General features: G+C 44.0%; 2 protein-coding genes and 1 long non-coding RNA gene across 6 annotated transcripts in view; all 3 read left to right on the top strand.

Moving 5' to 3' along the window:
• Nucleotides 1–12,432, top strand: part of kalrna (kalirin RhoGEF kinase a) — a 109,528-nt gene extending 97,096 nt beyond the window's left edge. For 3 of the 4 annotated variants that reach the window (XM_047046247.1, XM_047046248.1, XM_047046249.1), the window contains 12 exons: nucleotides 440–555; nucleotides 832–898; nucleotides 1,309–1,412; nucleotides 1,543–1,612; nucleotides 1,723–1,809; nucleotides 1,911–2,003; nucleotides 2,119–2,169; nucleotides 2,290–2,367; nucleotides 3,210–3,395; nucleotides 3,541–3,712; nucleotides 3,990–4,201; nucleotides 4,565–5,881. In XM_047046247.1, coding sequence (XP_046902203.1) covers nucleotides 440–555; nucleotides 832–898; nucleotides 1,309–1,412; nucleotides 1,543–1,612; nucleotides 1,723–1,809; nucleotides 1,911–2,003; nucleotides 2,119–2,169; nucleotides 2,290–2,367; nucleotides 3,210–3,395; nucleotides 3,541–3,712; nucleotides 3,990–4,201; nucleotides 4,565–4,822 — 1,494 coding nt within the window. In that variant the 3' untranslated portion in view covers nucleotides 4,823–5,881. Of the gene's footprint in view, nucleotides 1–439; nucleotides 556–831; nucleotides 899–1,308; nucleotides 1,413–1,542; nucleotides 1,613–1,722; nucleotides 1,810–1,910; nucleotides 2,004–2,118; nucleotides 2,170–2,289; nucleotides 2,368–3,209; nucleotides 3,396–3,540; nucleotides 3,713–3,989; nucleotides 4,202–4,564; nucleotides 5,882–6,512; nucleotides 6,652–7,806; nucleotides 7,870–8,373; nucleotides 8,402–8,514; nucleotides 8,678–8,914; nucleotides 9,037–9,124; nucleotides 9,257–9,452; nucleotides 9,618–9,752; nucleotides 9,832–9,966; nucleotides 10,019–10,118; nucleotides 10,268–10,357; nucleotides 10,497–10,605 lie in introns of those variants that run through there. The other variant, XM_047046250.1, reaches the window with a different exon arrangement.
• A 239-nt stretch (nucleotides 12,433–12,671) lies between these two features.
• umps (uridine monophosphate synthetase) lies at nucleotides 12,672–16,039 on the top strand. Its single transcript, XM_047046814.1, has 6 exons — nucleotides 12,672–12,872; nucleotides 13,002–13,155; nucleotides 13,505–14,203; nucleotides 14,301–14,476; nucleotides 14,903–15,017; nucleotides 15,160–16,039. The coding sequence occupies exons 1-6, from the start codon at nucleotides 12,723–12,725 to the stop codon at nucleotides 15,336–15,338; spliced, it is 1,473 nt and encodes a 490-aa protein (XP_046902770.1). The 5' UTR covers nucleotides 12,672–12,722; the 3' UTR covers nucleotides 15,339–16,039.
• Nucleotides 16,040–16,486: 447 nt separating this feature from the next.
• Nucleotides 16,487–17,328, top strand: LOC124485542. The gene is made up of 2 exons (XR_006958072.1): nucleotides 16,487–16,682; nucleotides 16,785–17,328. It is a non-coding gene; the product is annotated as an uncharacterized LOC124485542 (long non-coding RNA).
• Nucleotides 17,329–17,624: the final 296 nt, after the last annotated feature.

The following is a 17,624-nucleotide window of genomic DNA, read 5'->3' as shown; positions in this document are numbered from 1 at the left end:
ACCCCCAGCTGCTGTATACAGTATGAGCCTGCATGACCAGCAGACCTGGCCAGGGGAGAGGGAACAGAGATGCTGTTGTAGTGCAGCTCATATGACAGACCCATCATGTGTATACTATCGAGATGCTTTTGGGGTCGTTTACTTGCCTTAATGATTTACAACTCTGTTTATGATTTACGATTCACGTCGGATGATTTCCTACTCTGTTTATGATTTACAGCTGCGCACTTTCGCTTTCAGCATTGTTGACATGGATCCATGAAAATGTAGTCACAATGCAGCTTTGAGGATCGTTTCACTATGCAACTTTAGGTGGTAGAATGTATGCGTGTGTCATTGGGATTCTGTTCAAATGGGTGACCCTTTGTGAATGAGTGTGTGTTTGTGTGTGTTGCCAGCTGTACAGTCCTGACTTCCTGTTTTCTGTGTCCCTAATCAGACCCTGGAGCCAGGGAGCTACCCCAGCTTCGCCTCCCTGACCCCCCCAGAGCAGACCCCCACCCAGCCCAGAAACCCCGAGCTGGAACAGAGGGCCAAGGCCATGAGAGGACGCATGTAAGACCCCCCTCTAGGACACACACACACGTGCACACACACACACACACACATGCACACACTCACACAACAGTAGAATGTCTGAAGGTTAATTAACTGTAGGCTTGCTGTCAGTGGGTGCAACAGTATTTAAATGGAGACATAATGAGCTACGTTGAGTTTAACTACATCAAATGCCAGCCACAGGCTGGTCCCTTTGTCACCGGCAGCTCTACCTTCACTCACAGACTTCTGAGGCTGTGTGTGAGAGTTTAGTAAACAGGCTGTTGTCCTCAGGTTTGTCCTCAATGAGCTGATCCAAACAGAAAAGGACTACGTGAAGGACCTGGGCATCGTAGTAGAGGTGAGATACTATCAGTGTTCATAACAATCTCTCTTTTTTTTATATATACATATAGTTTCAGACTAGTTCCATCCGTAGTCAATAAACTCATCTCCATGGCTTCATGTAAATGAGAGATTCAAGATTGCTGACTGTGATCTATTTCTGAGTGTTGTGTAATGTTGTCCCCTGGTAGCTAAGTGAAATGTGACCCTGTGTTGCCTGTTGTTTGGAACATATAAATCACCTAGTGTTTGGTTTTGGAAGAGCCGCCTGTGTCCTTGAGTCGCGCCTATTTGCATAGTGTCCTTGTGACATTAATGCTGTCATAGCCAGACACAAAGAAGCCTCTTACTATTATTAACTAGCTACTGTAGTACATGCAAACCACCACATAATCATCATTAATTACTGGTCCCATGCTCTTCCAGGGGTTCATGAAGAAAATAGAGGAGAAGGGAGTTCCTGAGGACATGAAAGGAAAGGACAAGATTGTGTTTGGGAATATTCACCAGATCTACGACTGGCACAGAGAGTAGGTTGCTTCACCGAGCATCCTGTTTGATTCATGGATTGAGTGGTTAATTAATAGTCCCACGGGGAGAGTATCAGCCCATGGATTAAACATATTGTAAGTACTGATTCTGGATCATGTCTGTCTGCAGTTTCTTTGTTGGAGAGTTGGAAAAATGTCTTGAAGACAACGAGCACCTGCCTGAGCTCTTCATTAAACACGTATGTGACTGAAAGAAATCAAAGCATGATCAAAACATTGTCAATGATTATTAGGATGAAAGATCAACATACCGTGTCATTAATTGGGTGAATGACGTACCTGTTTCCAGGAGAGGCGCCTCTACATGTATGTTGTCTACTGTCAGAACAAGCCCAAGTCGGAGTTCATAGTAGCAGAGTACGACACATTCTTTGTGGTGAGTCACACTATGCAGTGTTGGGACATGTGGCTCCACTAGCAACTCTGTGGCATTCGGGTGCTGAGTCCATGGTGTTCTGTGTTCCATGTGGTCTGCAGGGCATACAACAGGAAATTGCATCACGCCTAGGCATCAGTGACTTCCTTATCAAACCCATCCAGAGAATTACAAAGTACCAGCTTCTTCTAAAGGTAGGATCAACCAGGGGCATGTTCTCTCAAACACAGTCTTGTGTACATCACATACAGTACATAGTATGATAGAATGGCCCTTTTGAACCTAGAACTCTTGATTTTTTCCCTTCAGGACTTTCTAAAGTACAGTTCCAAGGCTGGAATAGACTGCCAAGAAATTGAGGTAGTAGAACGTTAATAATGACCTTTCTATCCTGTCCGTTAATTTATGCACTATTCAATCAAGGTTTTCCACATTGACAGTATACTGACAGTTCTCAAGCAGCGCTATTTTGTTTTACAGAAAGCGGTGAATCTGATGTCCCAGGTCCCAAAACTTTGCAACGACATGATGAACTTGGGCCGATTACAAGGCTACGAGGTACAGGCTCATTATTTTCTCACTTTTTAGTGACTAAGACATGAACTGGTGAAGTAGGCTTTTAGCTTTGATTCCTAGATCTGCATCAGTTGTTGTGGCCAGTTGATTCTCCCTACTAAAGAATATTCAGTCTACAGAATCTTTACCATGCCACGTTTACCATCGCTGATTTTCCTTTGCTTGTTTTCCCTCTTGCATATTAAAGCCACTCAAGCTACAGTATATGACATCTACAGTATGTGGCCTACAAGATAAGGTTCTTCTTGGAGAAAATTAAAGACCTCTATTTGCAGAGGGCCTGGTCAGAGATACAGTGCTCTGCTGTTAGGTTAACAAACTGGTGCTGAGAGAAGGAGTCCACACAGACTAATGTCTGGGTGTTGACAGACAAAGATGACTGTGATAAAAACGGACATATGCTCTAGTGTTGAAAGACAAACCAATAATGCCATGTTTGGGGACAATGTATGCCTTATGCCAAATGAAGGTTTCAACCTTGGGCAGAACCTTAGTGTAGAATCACAGTATCATCTGTGACAGACACAGATTCATAGTTATGCTATTTCCAACTAATGAACTGTAGAATCTTTTCTTTCCTCTTGCTTGTTGTGATAGTTGAAATGCTGACAACCCTGAATCATGTACTTTGCCCTGTGTCTTACTGATACTGCTGTAATCTCAATGGGGCAGAGTTTACCTCAAGGTCTCCAGTACTGTAATCGTTGTGAGAGTGTATTGTTAATGTAGGACACTTTTTTTTGTATTAGTAAGCCTTAAGGAATGTCATATGATACCTGCTTATCTCTGTCTGTCTGTCATTCTCTCCTTTGTCTCTCCACCAGGGGAAGTTGACGAGCCAGGGAAAGCTGCTGCAGCAGGAGACCTTCTATGTGACGGAGCAGGATACGGGCGTCCTGTCCCGCAGTAAAGAGCGCCGCGTCTTCCTCTTTGAGCAGATTGTCATCTTCAGTGAGCTTCTGAGGAAAGGCTCGTCCACCCCGGGCTACCAGTTCAAAAAGAGCATCAAGGTTGGTCCCCTCCAGAGCCACCTGATGGAGCTGTCAGCACAGTGCGTCACTGTCACAGGTGCTGTCTTAAACTACCCCATGAACTGTGTGTGTGTGTGTGTGTGTGTGTGTGTGTGTGTGTGTGTGTGTGTGTGTGTGTGAGCAGGTGAGCTTCCTGAGCTTGGAGGAAAACGTAGATAACGACCCATGTAAATTCATCATGTCCTGCCGTGGATCATCCGAGCGTTTCACGCTGCAGGCAGCCAACCTGGAGATCAAGCAAGTGTGGGTCCAGCACATCAACACAGTGCTGGATGCCCAGAGTAACTTCCTTTCCGGTGAGACAACGACAGGAGTTTGATCAAACTGATTAAGAACCTCTTTCAACAGTGTAGTCACTCATTAACGTTTGGAATGTGTTGGAATGTTTTTGGAATTGATTGTTTTGGAATGATGGATTAGTGTTTTAGACTGAGACACACCGCATGTACTTCCTGCTGCATGTTTTCTCTGGGGGCTTGTGTGAAAGCACAGGCTCTTAAGAGAGATGCTATAAGAACACAACGCCTTGGAGGACACTTCCGATCACTCACGTGCGTGTGCCTCTCTCCACAGCCCTGCAGTCTCCTATAGAGTATCAGAAGGAGAAGGGGGGGTCCCACTCCCTGACCAGGAATGCGTCAGGCAGCAGCCGTCCCTCCCAGGACAAAAGTCGACCCCACTCCTCCTCCTCAGTAGGGGCAGAGAAGCCGCCCCTCACCGGGCGCACCTCCACCCCTCTGAAGACATCTACCTCCAATGGCAGCTCTTGCTTTGATTCCACCAGGGTGAGTCCACTTGTCTGGCCATCAGACCACTAGTGCAACCCTGCCCAGCCTAGTCCAGCTTAGTCCTGCCTAGTGTAGTCCCACACTAATGAGGGAGCATCTCCTCTCTAACAGAGGACTGTAGCAGTGCAGATTTGGGAGGTTGGGGCTGCAGGTGAGAACCAGGCTATTCTTAGCTTTGTCGATGCCCTACTTTCTCTGCATGTATACGGGGAGGCTTAGTTTTTGACTGAAAACTCAAAAGCAAAAGTTAGGCCTTGATTGCTGACGCGTTGCCAAATTTACAAAACTTGTTCTCCCCTGTGTTTTGAAACCTGCATCTACATCTACATCTCCTCCCATCCTTCTCCTGTTCCCCCTCAGCAGGACGGCGTGGGTTGTAACGGCATGTCCTCCACCATGATGGTCACCCAGGACTACAGTGCACTGAAAGAGAACGAGATCTGCGTCATCCAGGGAGAGACCGTTCAAATCCTAGCAACCAATCAGCAGAACATGTACCTGGTCTACCGCCCTGCAAACATCCAATCACCGGCCGCCGAGGGATGGGTCCCTGGTCACATCTTGGGCCCGGCCACTAAAACTCTGAAAGATAGTGCTGCAGACGCAAGCATCAAGTAAGTGCCCCTCTGCCCGGCCCTCACTGCAGAGCTCTGATTGGATGATAAAGATGTCAGTCTCTGCTTTTTGAGTTCGCTAATCCAAATCCCCCAAAACCCCCACCACCCTATCTGGGAACTAACTGGGAAATGTCGGACAACCAGGGCAAGTCTTGTACTGTTCCCCTTTTTTGTTGATATGTTTAAAAGCTTGCTGATTAATTCTCTTAAAAAAGAGTTCAAGGACTTAATAGAATGTGCTTCATGTAGAGAAGATGCAGCGAGAAACTTACATCCATGTGGAACTGACTGGTCTGGACTATTATTTCTGTTCCTAACACCCGTTATTTTCTTTTTATTTTACACATTTTGAAAAGAAAATGGCCTTTTGATGGACTTAGGCCTGTTTCTCCAAATGGAGAAAGTTTATGTTATTGTCTATGGCAATTTGTACAGATTGTGTTATTCTTGTTTTCTTTTGATTTTCTTTTTGAAAGTTTGATTTGATCTTTCATTTGATTTGGCGATATCCGACATGTTGGCAGTTTACTGTAAAAAGTTAATTTGGTTTGTTTACTGATACTCGTTCCAGTACATTCCTGTATAAAGTCTTTTGCACTATTTAAGAGAATCCATATTAAATGAAGTCAGGTTGTGCAATATAATTGATTAGTCACAATGTTCAGCATTTTACTGGTAGTGTAACTAATCATTTAAAATGTATTTTAAATATGTAAAATAAACTTTTGACATGAGCATGTCTTAGCAAGGCAACTTAAGTTGAACTTGTTTTTTTGCATTAGGACGAACATCAGTGATATTATTAATACTAGTAAATATTACAGCTGCAGTCCAACTGCACCTCCTGTCTGATCTTTATTGAGCAGCCTTAGACCTAGACTCCATTCTTATCTCACATTGAGCATAAAATGATAGAGAATTCAATCCAACCAACTTTTTTATTGTTGATTTCTACTTGTAAATCTCTCTATGAAGTTTCATTGTGGCTTGCTCATTCATTCCCTCCAGTGATGGACCATTTCTAGATTGTGAGCTTGATTAAAGGTGATCATTCTTCTTATGCAGATCTCATGGTGGTTTATCAGCTCCAGTAGTTGCAGTGGGGTTGGGTATGCCCGCGCCAAAAACAAACACCACTTGGGCTTCTTCCCAGCACACACGACTGACCCAACATACAAACACCAGTTTGTGCACTTTATCTATGATTTAGTTTGATTTCTTATTTTTGTTGTAGGCTGATGAAATAGAATTTTGTTTTATTTCTCTACTAACCATACTGGTCCTTGATAAAGCCTATTTGTGTACAAAGCAGTTTGGTTGAATATGCATTAAACTGAAGTGATGTAGGGCCAATAAATGTTTACGGTCACTCCAAAAACGATGCTGCTTTGACACAAATGGTCTGTCCACCATGGTGTAAGAAGAAAAAAAGTGTATTGTAGCACATGAAACAGTTGAGCATTTATTTCTCTGATGTTTGTGAATTGGTAATACAAAGCTTTACAGAATCTGACTAAATGTGTCTGAAATGTTTGTTACAGAGGAGATTTCCCACAGGGTTTATTTGAGCTTTTTCCCCACTTTAGTTAGTTCCTTCTTCTTTCTTCTGATAAAGTTGAGCTGCCCGTTCTTTTTCTCCACTGTCCTCGCAAAAAGCTTGGATTTGATTGGTCAATGTTTTGACACAACAGGAAATCTCTTTCGTGGAACACCCTGCGCTCCAGAAAGCGGGCAGAGAAGGATAGCTCTGGGGTCAAAGGTGACGCCAAGCTAGAGAACGGACTCCGTAAGCCCAAGGAGATCCTCAGCACCACCAAGGTGACGGTTAAAGTGAGTTAACAGGTGGTGCAGAGTGACAATGTCACACGTGCCCCTGACACTCCCTCACCTGTGTGTCAACCTGCGATGCTGAAGCACAAAGATAATCCACCTCTAACTGCAACTGCACTAGCCACTGTTTGGTTTACCCTTCCTTTATGCATCCGAAAATGAACATATTATTTTGGTGAATTTATTAATCTTCCCTAAAGCATGCCACTAATTAATAGCAAGACGTGACTGTGGAGTTTTGTTTCAGTTTTAAGTCGCCCCCCCCCCCCCCTCGTTCTCCCCTACTTTACTTATTTACTAGAACTACTAAGTTGCTTTGGTTAAACTAACAATATCTTTGTGTAAATGTCTATTGACTTTGCTTAAGGACAACTCATGCTGCAACTTACTATAATAAACCACAAATAAAGATATCATAAAATTAAGAGAAATAATACAATAAAAACAGCCAAATTAATAATCAAGTATAATTTCAATAATGTATTATTTGTAAAGTATTTGAATTTAAGCTTCATTTGAAGGTAAAGTCAACATAATATTGGTGTTTATTACTTTTAACGTGTTTGTGCACCATAACAAACACAGTAGACTAGGCCTATTGGTGAAGTGATATTAGGAAAACGGTCCAACCGGCAAGATCTACTCAGAGAAATCACTCAATACTTACGGGATCTCACTGCACATGCCAATACTTTTAAGAACCATTTGCAGTATGCTTTGTACTGTGCGTTTTTCAGTTGTTGTTGTGTGAATCTAAACCACTTATCATTTCAAGCATGTCAATCATCTGTTTATTTGGCTCGACGTGTTCCCCATGTTGTGCTTTACCTCTTTTAGACCAGGTCATTACATTACATATTACGTAACTTTACATTAAGCAAGAAAATATTTTGTAGCCTTTATATCGATATATCTAACTGTGTTGAGATAATTGTATGTACAGTACTGTTAGTTTCTGGTCTTACGCATACAGAATTGTGCATTACCAAATCTTCCATGCTTATCACTGTCTATTGACGTCTTTCATAATGATTGATTTGGGCCTCGTCCCGCCCACAACCCTCTCCACACACTGCTAAACTTGGCCTGTCAGCCATGTTGGGGCTGGGCTGTGCTGTCTTCTCTAACTCTGCCTTCTCTCATCCCCCACCACAGGAGTCTCACACCTCAGAGGAGTCTGATTGTGATGATGATCTAGAGCCCAAACCTAGCATGGAGGTAGTACTGCTCAGCTCTGCTCTGTCCGGCTGCATGTTGCTCTGTTGGGACTTTTTAATCCGTACGATTCGGAGAGAATTGTAGATCCTTGACTCCGAGTTTAGCCATTATAAATAGAGCAGGGGTTTCAGCCTATTCCTCCCAATATCACTTGTCTGCTAAACACATTCTCACTGGCAACTTGTGAGCACACTTATTCATGTGATTCTGTAAGGCTAAAGTCTTCATCAGCTCATTCTGCTATAAGGAAGTGCATGTATGTCAAATGAGGATTCAAATACACTACACCACATTTTGCCTATTATGTGGTTTGCTGCTCCAACTGATGCGCTTTTAATCAAAGCAACACTGCCACATAGTGGCTTTCCCTCGCTATAGTCGCTAAATGGGAATATGTTGTTAAAAAGGAAGGTTTGGTTTGGTTTCACTCTAACATTATTCAAACTGAGACATTCAAATTAATTATGACTTACTGATGTCCATACGTTTAAATTTCCTTTGCAGTTACTGAATCCAAATTTCATACAAGAAGGTAAGATAAAAACATATTACAGGAAAATAAATACAACTTTTCAACATTTTGTTCTCCAACCTAAAAAATAAGGGTCTGTGTCGCTGAAATATATGTGTAACTTTGGTTCCAAGTGGCTCCTGAGTTCCTGATCTCTCTAGCTGATGTAACATGTGCCTTTGGAGAGACTGTGGTCTTGTGCTGTAAGGTCTGTGGGCGTCCCAAACCCAACATCACTCTGAAAGGACCCGATCAGAACCCTGTGGTCAACAGTAGCCGCTTCACCATAAACATCCGGTAAACTGGAAGTGTGTGTGTGTGTGTGTGCTTGCATGTGTGTGCAGGGATAGAGTACACGTTGTCTGGGACCTCGGTAGCGGAGGAAGTAAGATAAAAGCAGTGTGAGCAAGAAAATTAGTCGGTCCCAGAGAGACTTATTAGCTTCCTGTCTGCTTGACAGATCCATTCCTGTAGAACAGAACGGTGTGCACACACCGCCCAATTATTACTCTTCCTCCGTGTACCGGTCTCCAGGGATACAGGTGACATCCTGTTAAAGATCTGTAACCTGATGCCCCAGGACACAGGCATCTATACCTGCGTTGCCGTTAACGACCACGGCTCGGCCTCCTCTTCGGCCTCCATTAAAGTGCAAGGTGAGGGGGAGGGATGCGAGGGCCCCAAGGCTACACAAGCCCTAGCAGGGCGTCCAAGTGGGACTGATGTGTTCCTCTCGCACGCCAGGCATCCCAGCAGCCCCTGCGCGGCCAGTGGCGCAGCAGGCCAGCAGCACAGCGGTGATCGTCCACTGGCTCCCCCCAGCCAGCTCGGCCAACTGTGCCGTTTCCAGTTACACTGTGGAGTACCGACAGGAAGGTAGGCTCGTCTCACGGACTCTCATCCATTGTAGCATAACTCTACATCAGACATTGTATTTTCAGCTATACATTAAAACCGTGAATCACTTGCAGTGGATTCAAACTCAGTCACCAGTGGAGTATCCAGGCCGTAATGTCTGACACAGGCACAGTACATGTTATTGTTCTGGTTACCCCCCCACCCCTCTCTGCAGACTCGCTGATGTGGCAGCAGTCAGTGGTGTCCACAGCAGATGTGTGTGTGAAGATTGAGGATCTTATCCCTGGGGGGCACTACCAGTTCAGGGTCAGTGCCAGTAATCCCTGGGGGGTCAGTCCACCCAGCGAACCATCCAACATGGTGACCCTGCCCAGCGGGAGTGAGTGACACACACACCAAGATGTTCATTGCAGGCTCCAGTCTTTGTCAATAAAACACAACTACATTAAACATTTTGGTAACATTTTATTGATGTACCAATAACAGAACTATATGTAATTGTCTCTGTATTAAGATTCTACCTACGATGGCACAAGTATCCAGTGGAAAGACAACTTCGAATCAACGTTCTCTGAAATTTGTGAGATTGGACGGTAATGTTCTCTCGATCTCATGTCTATCGTTTCTCTTCCCTCTCTGCACAGCTGTATGTCTCTTTTTTTCTCTCTTACTTACACACACACCCACTGACCTCACTAATTCTCCATTCTTATCATCCCATCATGCAGAGGCAGGTTCTCAGTGGTGAGGAAGTGTCTCAACAAGACCACAAAGAAGGAGGTAAGTGGTTTATTCATGAGCGTGTTGATTGATCTCTTATGTTTGACAAAACGGAAAAAGCCAAATGAACACACTTGTCAACTGCTGTGTGTTCCCGCAGGTTGCCGTGAAGTTTGTCAGTAAGAAGATGCAGAAGAAGGAACAGGTGGCCCATGAGGCCGACATCCTCCGTCACGTTCAACACCATCAGCTAGTGGCTCTGCTTGACACTTACGAGACACCATCCTCCCTCATGCTAGTGCTAGAGCTGTAAGGAACTCTGATGGAATGAATATGCCATACGTACACAGTGGCACACTATTCTTTAGTGATACTGGTGTCTGTGTGTGTTTCTCAAAGGCTTGAGGATGGGAGGTTGCTGGACTACCTGGTGGCCCATGATGAGCTGATGGAGGAGAAAGTGGCGTTTTTTGTCAAGGAGACGCTCGAGGCCCTCCAGCACCTCCACACCTGCAAAGTGGCACACCTGGATCTGAAGGTGAACAATACTTTTGCACTCTGCAATCCTTCCTTTCATCCGCACTTTATCTTACCTGAATAAGACCCATTCACTAAGACTTTGCACTCGTGTGTTCCACCCTCAACAGCCGGAGAACCTCCTTGTGGACCTTCATGTTCCTGTTCCCTGCGTCAAGCTGGTGGATTTTGGGGACGCCGTCCAGGTCTCTGCTCATCGCTACGTCCACCTGCTCCTGGGGAACCCCGAGTTTGCTGCCCCCGAGCTGATCCAGGGCACGCCCGTCTCCCTGACGACAGACGTGTGGAGTGCAGGGGTGCTGGCTTACGTCATGCTGAGTGGTGTTTCGCCCTTCTTGGACGAGAGCTTGGAGGAGACCTGTGTTAACATCTGCCGGCTGGACTTTTGCTTCCCTGAGGAATATTTCAAGGGTGTGAGCCAAGCAGCCAGAGACTTCATCAGCTCCACGTTGCAGCAAGACCCGAGGAAACGCCCCAGCGCCACTTCCTGTCTGCAGCATCCCTGGGTGGGGGCGCACAGTGGCGACTACTCCAAGACCCCTCTGGACACGGGCCGCCTGGCCTCGTTTATAGACAGACGCAGACAGTTGCATGACGTCCGGCCTGTCACCAACATTAAAGGCCTGGTAACCAGCAGTATGGGACACACGCTTTAAGAGGATCTCAATGCCTACCCTAATACAGGTGTGGTCTTGGGGCACACAAGTCCAGATCAGGGATGCTAGCTAGTTAGCATCTCAGTAGCCTTCTCACTCATTCACTTTGCCTGCAATACGACATAAAGCCACAGTCTGGAGTCTAGTTTTTCCACACATCTGAAGTGTCTAACAACACAGCACTGACCCACCTTGACAAAGGCTCGAGAGACTTTCTGAAGTGTGTCTCTCATTGTGTCCGACTATTATGAATGCCAACGTTAAAAAATAATTGTTAGGTAACGTTCAAAGAAAGTTCCATGAAGAACTTAGCATAACTGTTGAATGTAATTTATTGTTGAATGTGGTCAATTCTTGAAGTTCTATAGTTTGTGACATTATCAGCAATTGATCACTTAAAATATGCATCGATTGTGCATCATCTGTAGATAAGCTGTGACTGCTATTTTTCAAAGGTTTCAGAGTGTAAATTGAAGATAAATTGATAACCTTTCCACCCTAAGATTTAGTAGTGTGCACTCAGGACATAATGTCATGATTGAATCCCTCATTCATAAATGTATATCCATTAATTTAAGAATTGGAATCTGTTGCACCTCAGACTAGTCCAGTAGCCATCACAGTAGTCTAGAAACGGAAAACCCTAGGCCTTAAATAAGTAGTCATTGTTTGATGCCAACCTTAATGTATTAATTTATTCATATTTTTATGAGTATAACTGTCTTTTCCACATAATTGTTTTTACGTGTAAACCAAACACTAGTTGTCCATCTGCCAGTGGGCTAATATGTTTGGCCATCATGTATTGGGTGCAAAAGACATTCTGTTTATTACATTTGGATCACAAACCGACAACCAATGAAATGTCACCACCACTTTGAAGTGTGTTAGTCTAATTTATTTAGCTTATTCAGCCTTAATTGTATTTACCCGTAGGCCCACATGCAGGAAGTAGAATGTGATCATACTGCGAACCATGTGTAGCCTACATGGTGTATACCGTATCACCAAATTTAAGTAAGCAAGCTAGCTATGTGGTGTAATCCAACTTCAAACCCAGTTGAGTTAAAAATATCTCTGGCCTTTCATTAGTTTCGCTCAATGTCATTGTTCATTGTGACTAGATTCCACCTACCTAACATGTAAATGCTTGTAATTATATTAACTACCGCAGCAGTATTGTTCATTACATCGCATCACACGTATCACAACATTGTATAAATGCCTAGCATCTTTTCTTACTCCATGTGGGCTGTTTGTTACTGAATGTTTACGAATAAAAAGTGCTTGTTTCTAGAAAACCTTGGTCTTTAGTTGTCTCTTTGAAAGTGTAAGGGATTTTTGCCTTCATTACTTCAAACGCACGATACTTGTTTCAATAGCAATCTGTCAAATAGCCAGCAACCTGCCTGGCACATCATCAGTGAGTGTGAGGGAATATGATTGATGACTCGCGAACGAGGTTATCATCAGGCACGTAAACTACGAATCCCACTATGCATTGCGCTACATCGCGCACATACGGAAGAAGGGAGTTTAGGGAGAAACGTGATTTCAGTCAGTTTGCAATAATGGATAGCATTTGCCTCGAAAGTTTAATTTTGAAGCTGCATGATGTTCAAGCAGTCAAATTTGGCGAATACAAACTGAAGAGTGGAATGATGACTCCAATCTATATTGATCTTCGAGTAATAGTCTCACACCCATCCCTCATGAATCAGGTAAAGCTAAATCTTAGGTTTAAACACGTGTTCCCCGTACGAGGCATGCGATGATGTTTGGTTTTTCACCAACAACAGCTTACTGTAACGCAGTGACGCTGCTAACACGTTATTGTGTTTGACTTGTAGGTGTCAACAGTTATTTATCAACGTGCAAAGGCTGAAGAGCTGGAATATAACTCCGTGTGTGGTGTACCTTACACGGCTCTACCCCTAGCAACAATAATTTGTTCCCGACATGAACTCCCCATGCTCATTCGGCGTAAAGAAGCAAAGGACTACGGTGGGTTTTCATGACTTTTCGAATACATTGTTTCTTTCTGGCTGTGCTGCTGCAGAGCGGCATTAATGACTAGCCCACCGTTTCATAGTATAGTATAATTTAGTTTTGGGGCATATATAAGGCATCAAAGACTGAACAGTGTTTCCTTACCATTCATGCCAAATTTTCTGTTATCTTTCTGGCTGTGCTGCTGCAGAGCAGCATTAATGCCTAACCTACCGTTTCATAGTATAGTATAATTTAGTTTTGGGGCATATATAAGGCATCAAAGACTGAACTGTTTCCTTTCATGCCTAACTTTCTGTTATGTTCCATGCCACCCCTGTGTTCTGTCATGTTCTGTTGTCAGGAACCAAGCGGATGGTTGAAGGAACCATCCATCCTGGGGACACCTGCCTGATCATCGAGGATGTGGTAACCACTGGAAGCAGTATCCTGGAGACGGCTGTGGTGCTTCAGAAGGAGGGCTTAAAAGTCACAGATGCCATCGTCCTGATGGACCGGGATCAGGGAGGTATTGACATGCTAAAGTCAGAGGGCATCACGCTCCACCCCGTCATCTCCATGGCCAAACTCATAAACGTCCTGCTCAAGGCGGAACGCATCGACACCGACACCGCCCAGAGGGTCCGCAAATTCATCCAGGAGAACAACGTCTTTATGTCTGCCCGAGGGAAGAACGGATCCAGTGGGACTGGCTCGCCTGCCACTAAAAAGCCCTGTATGAAGGCAGCGGAGATGAGTTACGGGGCACGGGCCCAGCTCCCACACACGCACCCTGTGGCCGCTCGGCTCCTGAAGGTGATGGAGGAGAAGAAGAGCAACCTGTGTGTGTCTGCGGACGTGATGAAATGCGAGGAGCTGCTGCTGCTGGCTGACTCCCTGGGCCCATTCATCTGCCTCCTGAAGACCCATGTAGACATCCTGCAGGACTTCACCCCTGCCTTCTGCCAGTCACTGACGGACCTGGCCACCAAACACAACTTCCTCATCTTCGAGGACCGCAAGTTTGCCGACATTGGCAACACTGTCAAACATCAATATGAAGGTGCGTAGGCTGAAACTGTGGAGGAATTGAGATTTGTTCAGTAAAGGCACTTTGAAAGCTATGAAATGTAATGAAAGGATGTGAATGCGTGTCTCAGGTGGGCTGTATCAGATCTCCTCGTGGTCGAACATGGTGAACGCCCATGCTGTGCCGGGACCTGGCGTGGTGAGGGGACTGAGCGAGGTGGGCCGGCCTCTAGAGCGCGGCTGTCTCCTCATAGCTGAGATGAGCTCTCAGGGTTCCTTAGCAACGGGAGACTACACCCAGGCAGTGGTAAGATGGCTGCTTGTCACATGGCTCTGAATGTAGCAGAAGTGTTTTGATGACCTTCCCATCAGTGTGGGTGATTACCTGTGTATTGCTACAACAACAATGTGTCAATGTTATGTTGGGAGAACTGGGGCTACTTGGCACTACATTAGAACGCAACACCAAGGACACATTCTTAAATTATTATTATTATGTGGGCTGTGCAAGAAAAGGATTTTCAATGTCTTTGGTCACATGAGTGCAGGATGGTGATTCTTTGTATACTTCAAACCTTCTCAATGTTACATTGGAACACAAATCTTACTTCAGGGAGACCTGTTTTATTTAATTTCAAGTGGGAATTAGGTTTACTAAAATGTCAATCTAGCGGATTAGTACACTGTAAACTCGAATACATTTCTCATAAGAGTTTTTGCTCCATGCCTGCAGGTGAAGATGGCAGAGGACCACTCTGAGTTTGTGTTTGGTTTCATCTGTGGATCCAAGATCAGCCAGAAGCCAGAGTTCCTCCACTTGACCCCTGGAGTCCAGATGCAGTCAGGAGGTAGGTGTCCTTCAGCTAAAGTAGGTCATAGCTCCTGTGTGCCACAAGGTGGTGCTATTCTCAAAGACATGAACACCAGACACCTTATCAATCAGTTTTAGATTCTTCCATTAGTAATGTCTTTGTTTGTGCTGCTTTTCAGGTGACAGTCTGGGCCAGCAGTACACCAGTCCTGAGGATGTGATTTTGAAAAAGGGCTCTGATGTCATCATCGTGGGACGGGGTATACTGGGTTCCGCTGACAGGAGGAAGGCTGCTGAGGAGTACAGAAAATCAGGATGGGATGCCTATACCAAGAGGCTGACTTCTGTTAGCCGTTAAAAAACAGGAAGCACATTATTTAGGGGTCTGTTCAGAAGGGTGAAATTTTACAGAAATAAAAAATTGAATTTGTGAAAGATTATATACATGGAAAATACAGAATTAAGTAGCATAGGGTGATGTGAGCCTTTCACCTTTCTGAAGGCACTCATGCTGCATGTTCAATCTGCTATCCAGACACACCTGTAGACTTTACTTAGACTTTTTCAGTATTAAAAACCTTAATCTGTAGCTGTTTTGTCTCAAAAAACAGTTGGTGGTGGTTTGTTTTGGGGGAGATGGACTAATGTGAATCCATGTGACAATTACCATTCCATCCAAATCAGCTGGAACATCTGTTGGGGTATTTGCTGCTAGCTTTCCAACTCTACTGAGAATCCTGCCACTAAATGCCATAGAGAGCAGGATGGTGATAAAAAAATAAATAATAATAACATTACTTTTTACGTCCTTTTATGTCTACACAAGACTTGTGTGTATAAGATGGCCAAAGCTGGAATATTAGGATGGAGTTTTAATGTCGACGAATCGATATTTTCCGTCCATATTTTCTTTCTGGTGGCAATAAGATTTGTTGCTAGGGTATTTCACCATGATATTCGTGTTAGATTGACTTGTGTTCCTTTAAATGATTTCTAAAAGATTGGTATACAATGGTTGTGCAGTGAATTATATTAATAAAGTCTCTGGTTTTTTATGTAGTAACCTATTTATTTCAAGTTCATTTCAGTAATCAGCGAGTTGTTCAGACTCAAAATGTACATGAAAGTTATGTTGAAAATGATTCCACTGTGCCATTGACAGTTCAGGTTGTGACCTATTTGCAAGACATGATATATAACACCTATAATATAACATATACGCATAACAGTGTAAGGAGATTGCTTTCCTCTATACCTACCTACAAAAAAAAGCATTTGCCATCTCGTCGATTCAAGGTAGGACGAGGCATAGTTGGTTTGCATAGAGTGTGTCAGAGAAAGAGAGACGTTGTGATAATGGAGAGGCGCGAGCTAATCTACTTTTGGACCTCCCACCTCTGACCCTTGAGTCAATATTGGATCAGAGCAACGCACCGTGCGACAGGTGTCCACAGACAGAAGGGGGGGATGGTCTCTTTTGGAACCAATCAAAAAAAAAAAGAGAGTAAAGATAGAGAGAGATAGGAGATAAGTGGAAGGATGGCTTTCCGCGGCACAGGTATATAAAGACCTACCTGTCACTGGCCACGCACATTCTGTCTCACTTCAAGGTGGGCCCCATCGTGCAGTGCCCAGGTGTGACCATAGGCTAACTTTTAGCGCAATAAACACCTGGCCCTGGCCTGACTGGATAGCTATTGTGGTAAGTTTATTTTGGAAAGACTGAACGGAGTTGTGGATTGACGTTTTATTGATTCTTTGATACACATTTCGTTGGTATTAATATTTTTTATTGTTTGTCAAGGTGTTTCGATGGAGCCATGGGTGGAGCGCTTCTTGGTATGGCGTTGACAATGATTCCTCCAGACTGGATCATCATATTTGGAATGATATAAAATGTTTTCTCTGTATTTGCCTCACGTTGAGCCACACGCACAATACCTGAAGATGAAGTTTTGTTCGTTCGGCTCGCGTTAAGCAGGTACAGGTTTTCTGCAGAGAAAGAAGAGTTCCGTTGTATGAGAAGAAGTGCTTGGCAATGTGACAGCTGTCGCTGATAAATGATAATTTGGCAGCTTTGAATGAAAGTTGGGCTACAGCAATAAGGCTGCGTACTACTACTGCCTAAGTTCGATCATTGATTTAGGTCCCAACGGATGCTCTTTTTATGGACGCTTTTCGTGTAAGCTGATGAGGACATGATAAACAATGGCTTCTGAACATGACAATGTCCTCAAGAGTTGGAAAACGTTAAACGACACGTTTGACTTGACTGTTCACTAAAGGTATTACGTAGCTTTAAGAACTGACCAAATATTGATACTCAAGCATTAAAAGTATGCATGATATCCGGTATGCCTGTGTCTTTTACCATATTAGTAGGAAGCTACTGTAGTTGGGACAGGCAAGGTTTAAGAAATGTATAGTTTTTTTCCCAGACATATTAGATAAATATTCCTCTGAAAGCCTACACTACAAAGATGAGTTGTTTGTACAGTATGATGCATAGGCCTACCTATTCAGGATCACATAGGACGATGAAGTTGGTGGAGGAGAGAAGATTATGTTGATGCTGTACATTTGTTTATCTAACGTCCAGGCCTCTTTCCAGCTCATGTCTTCATGGATCCTGCCTTTTAGTTGA

Source organism: Hypomesus transpacificus, chromosome 23 (genome assembly GCF_021917145.1).
Source record: "Hypomesus transpacificus isolate Combined female chromosome 23, fHypTra1, whole genome shotgun sequence".
NCBI classification, from domain to species: domain Eukaryota; kingdom Metazoa; phylum Chordata; class Actinopteri; order Osmeriformes; family Osmeridae; genus Hypomesus; species Hypomesus transpacificus.
This window is presented reverse-complemented; position numbering and strand designations above follow the sequence as displayed.

Coding starts and splice junctions, on each gene's coding strand:
- umps (XM_047046814.1), top strand. CDS start 12,723: ATGGATAGCATTTGCCTCGAAAGTTTAATTTTGAAGCTGCATGATGTT. Junction 14,204..14,300: donor TGTCAAACATCAATATGAAG/GTGCGTAGGCTG, acceptor TGCGTGTCTCAG/GTGGGCTGTATCAGATCTCC. Junction 14,477..14,902: donor GAGACTACACCCAGGCAGTG/GTAAGATGGCTG, acceptor CCATGCCTGCAG/GTGAAGATGGCAGAGGACCA.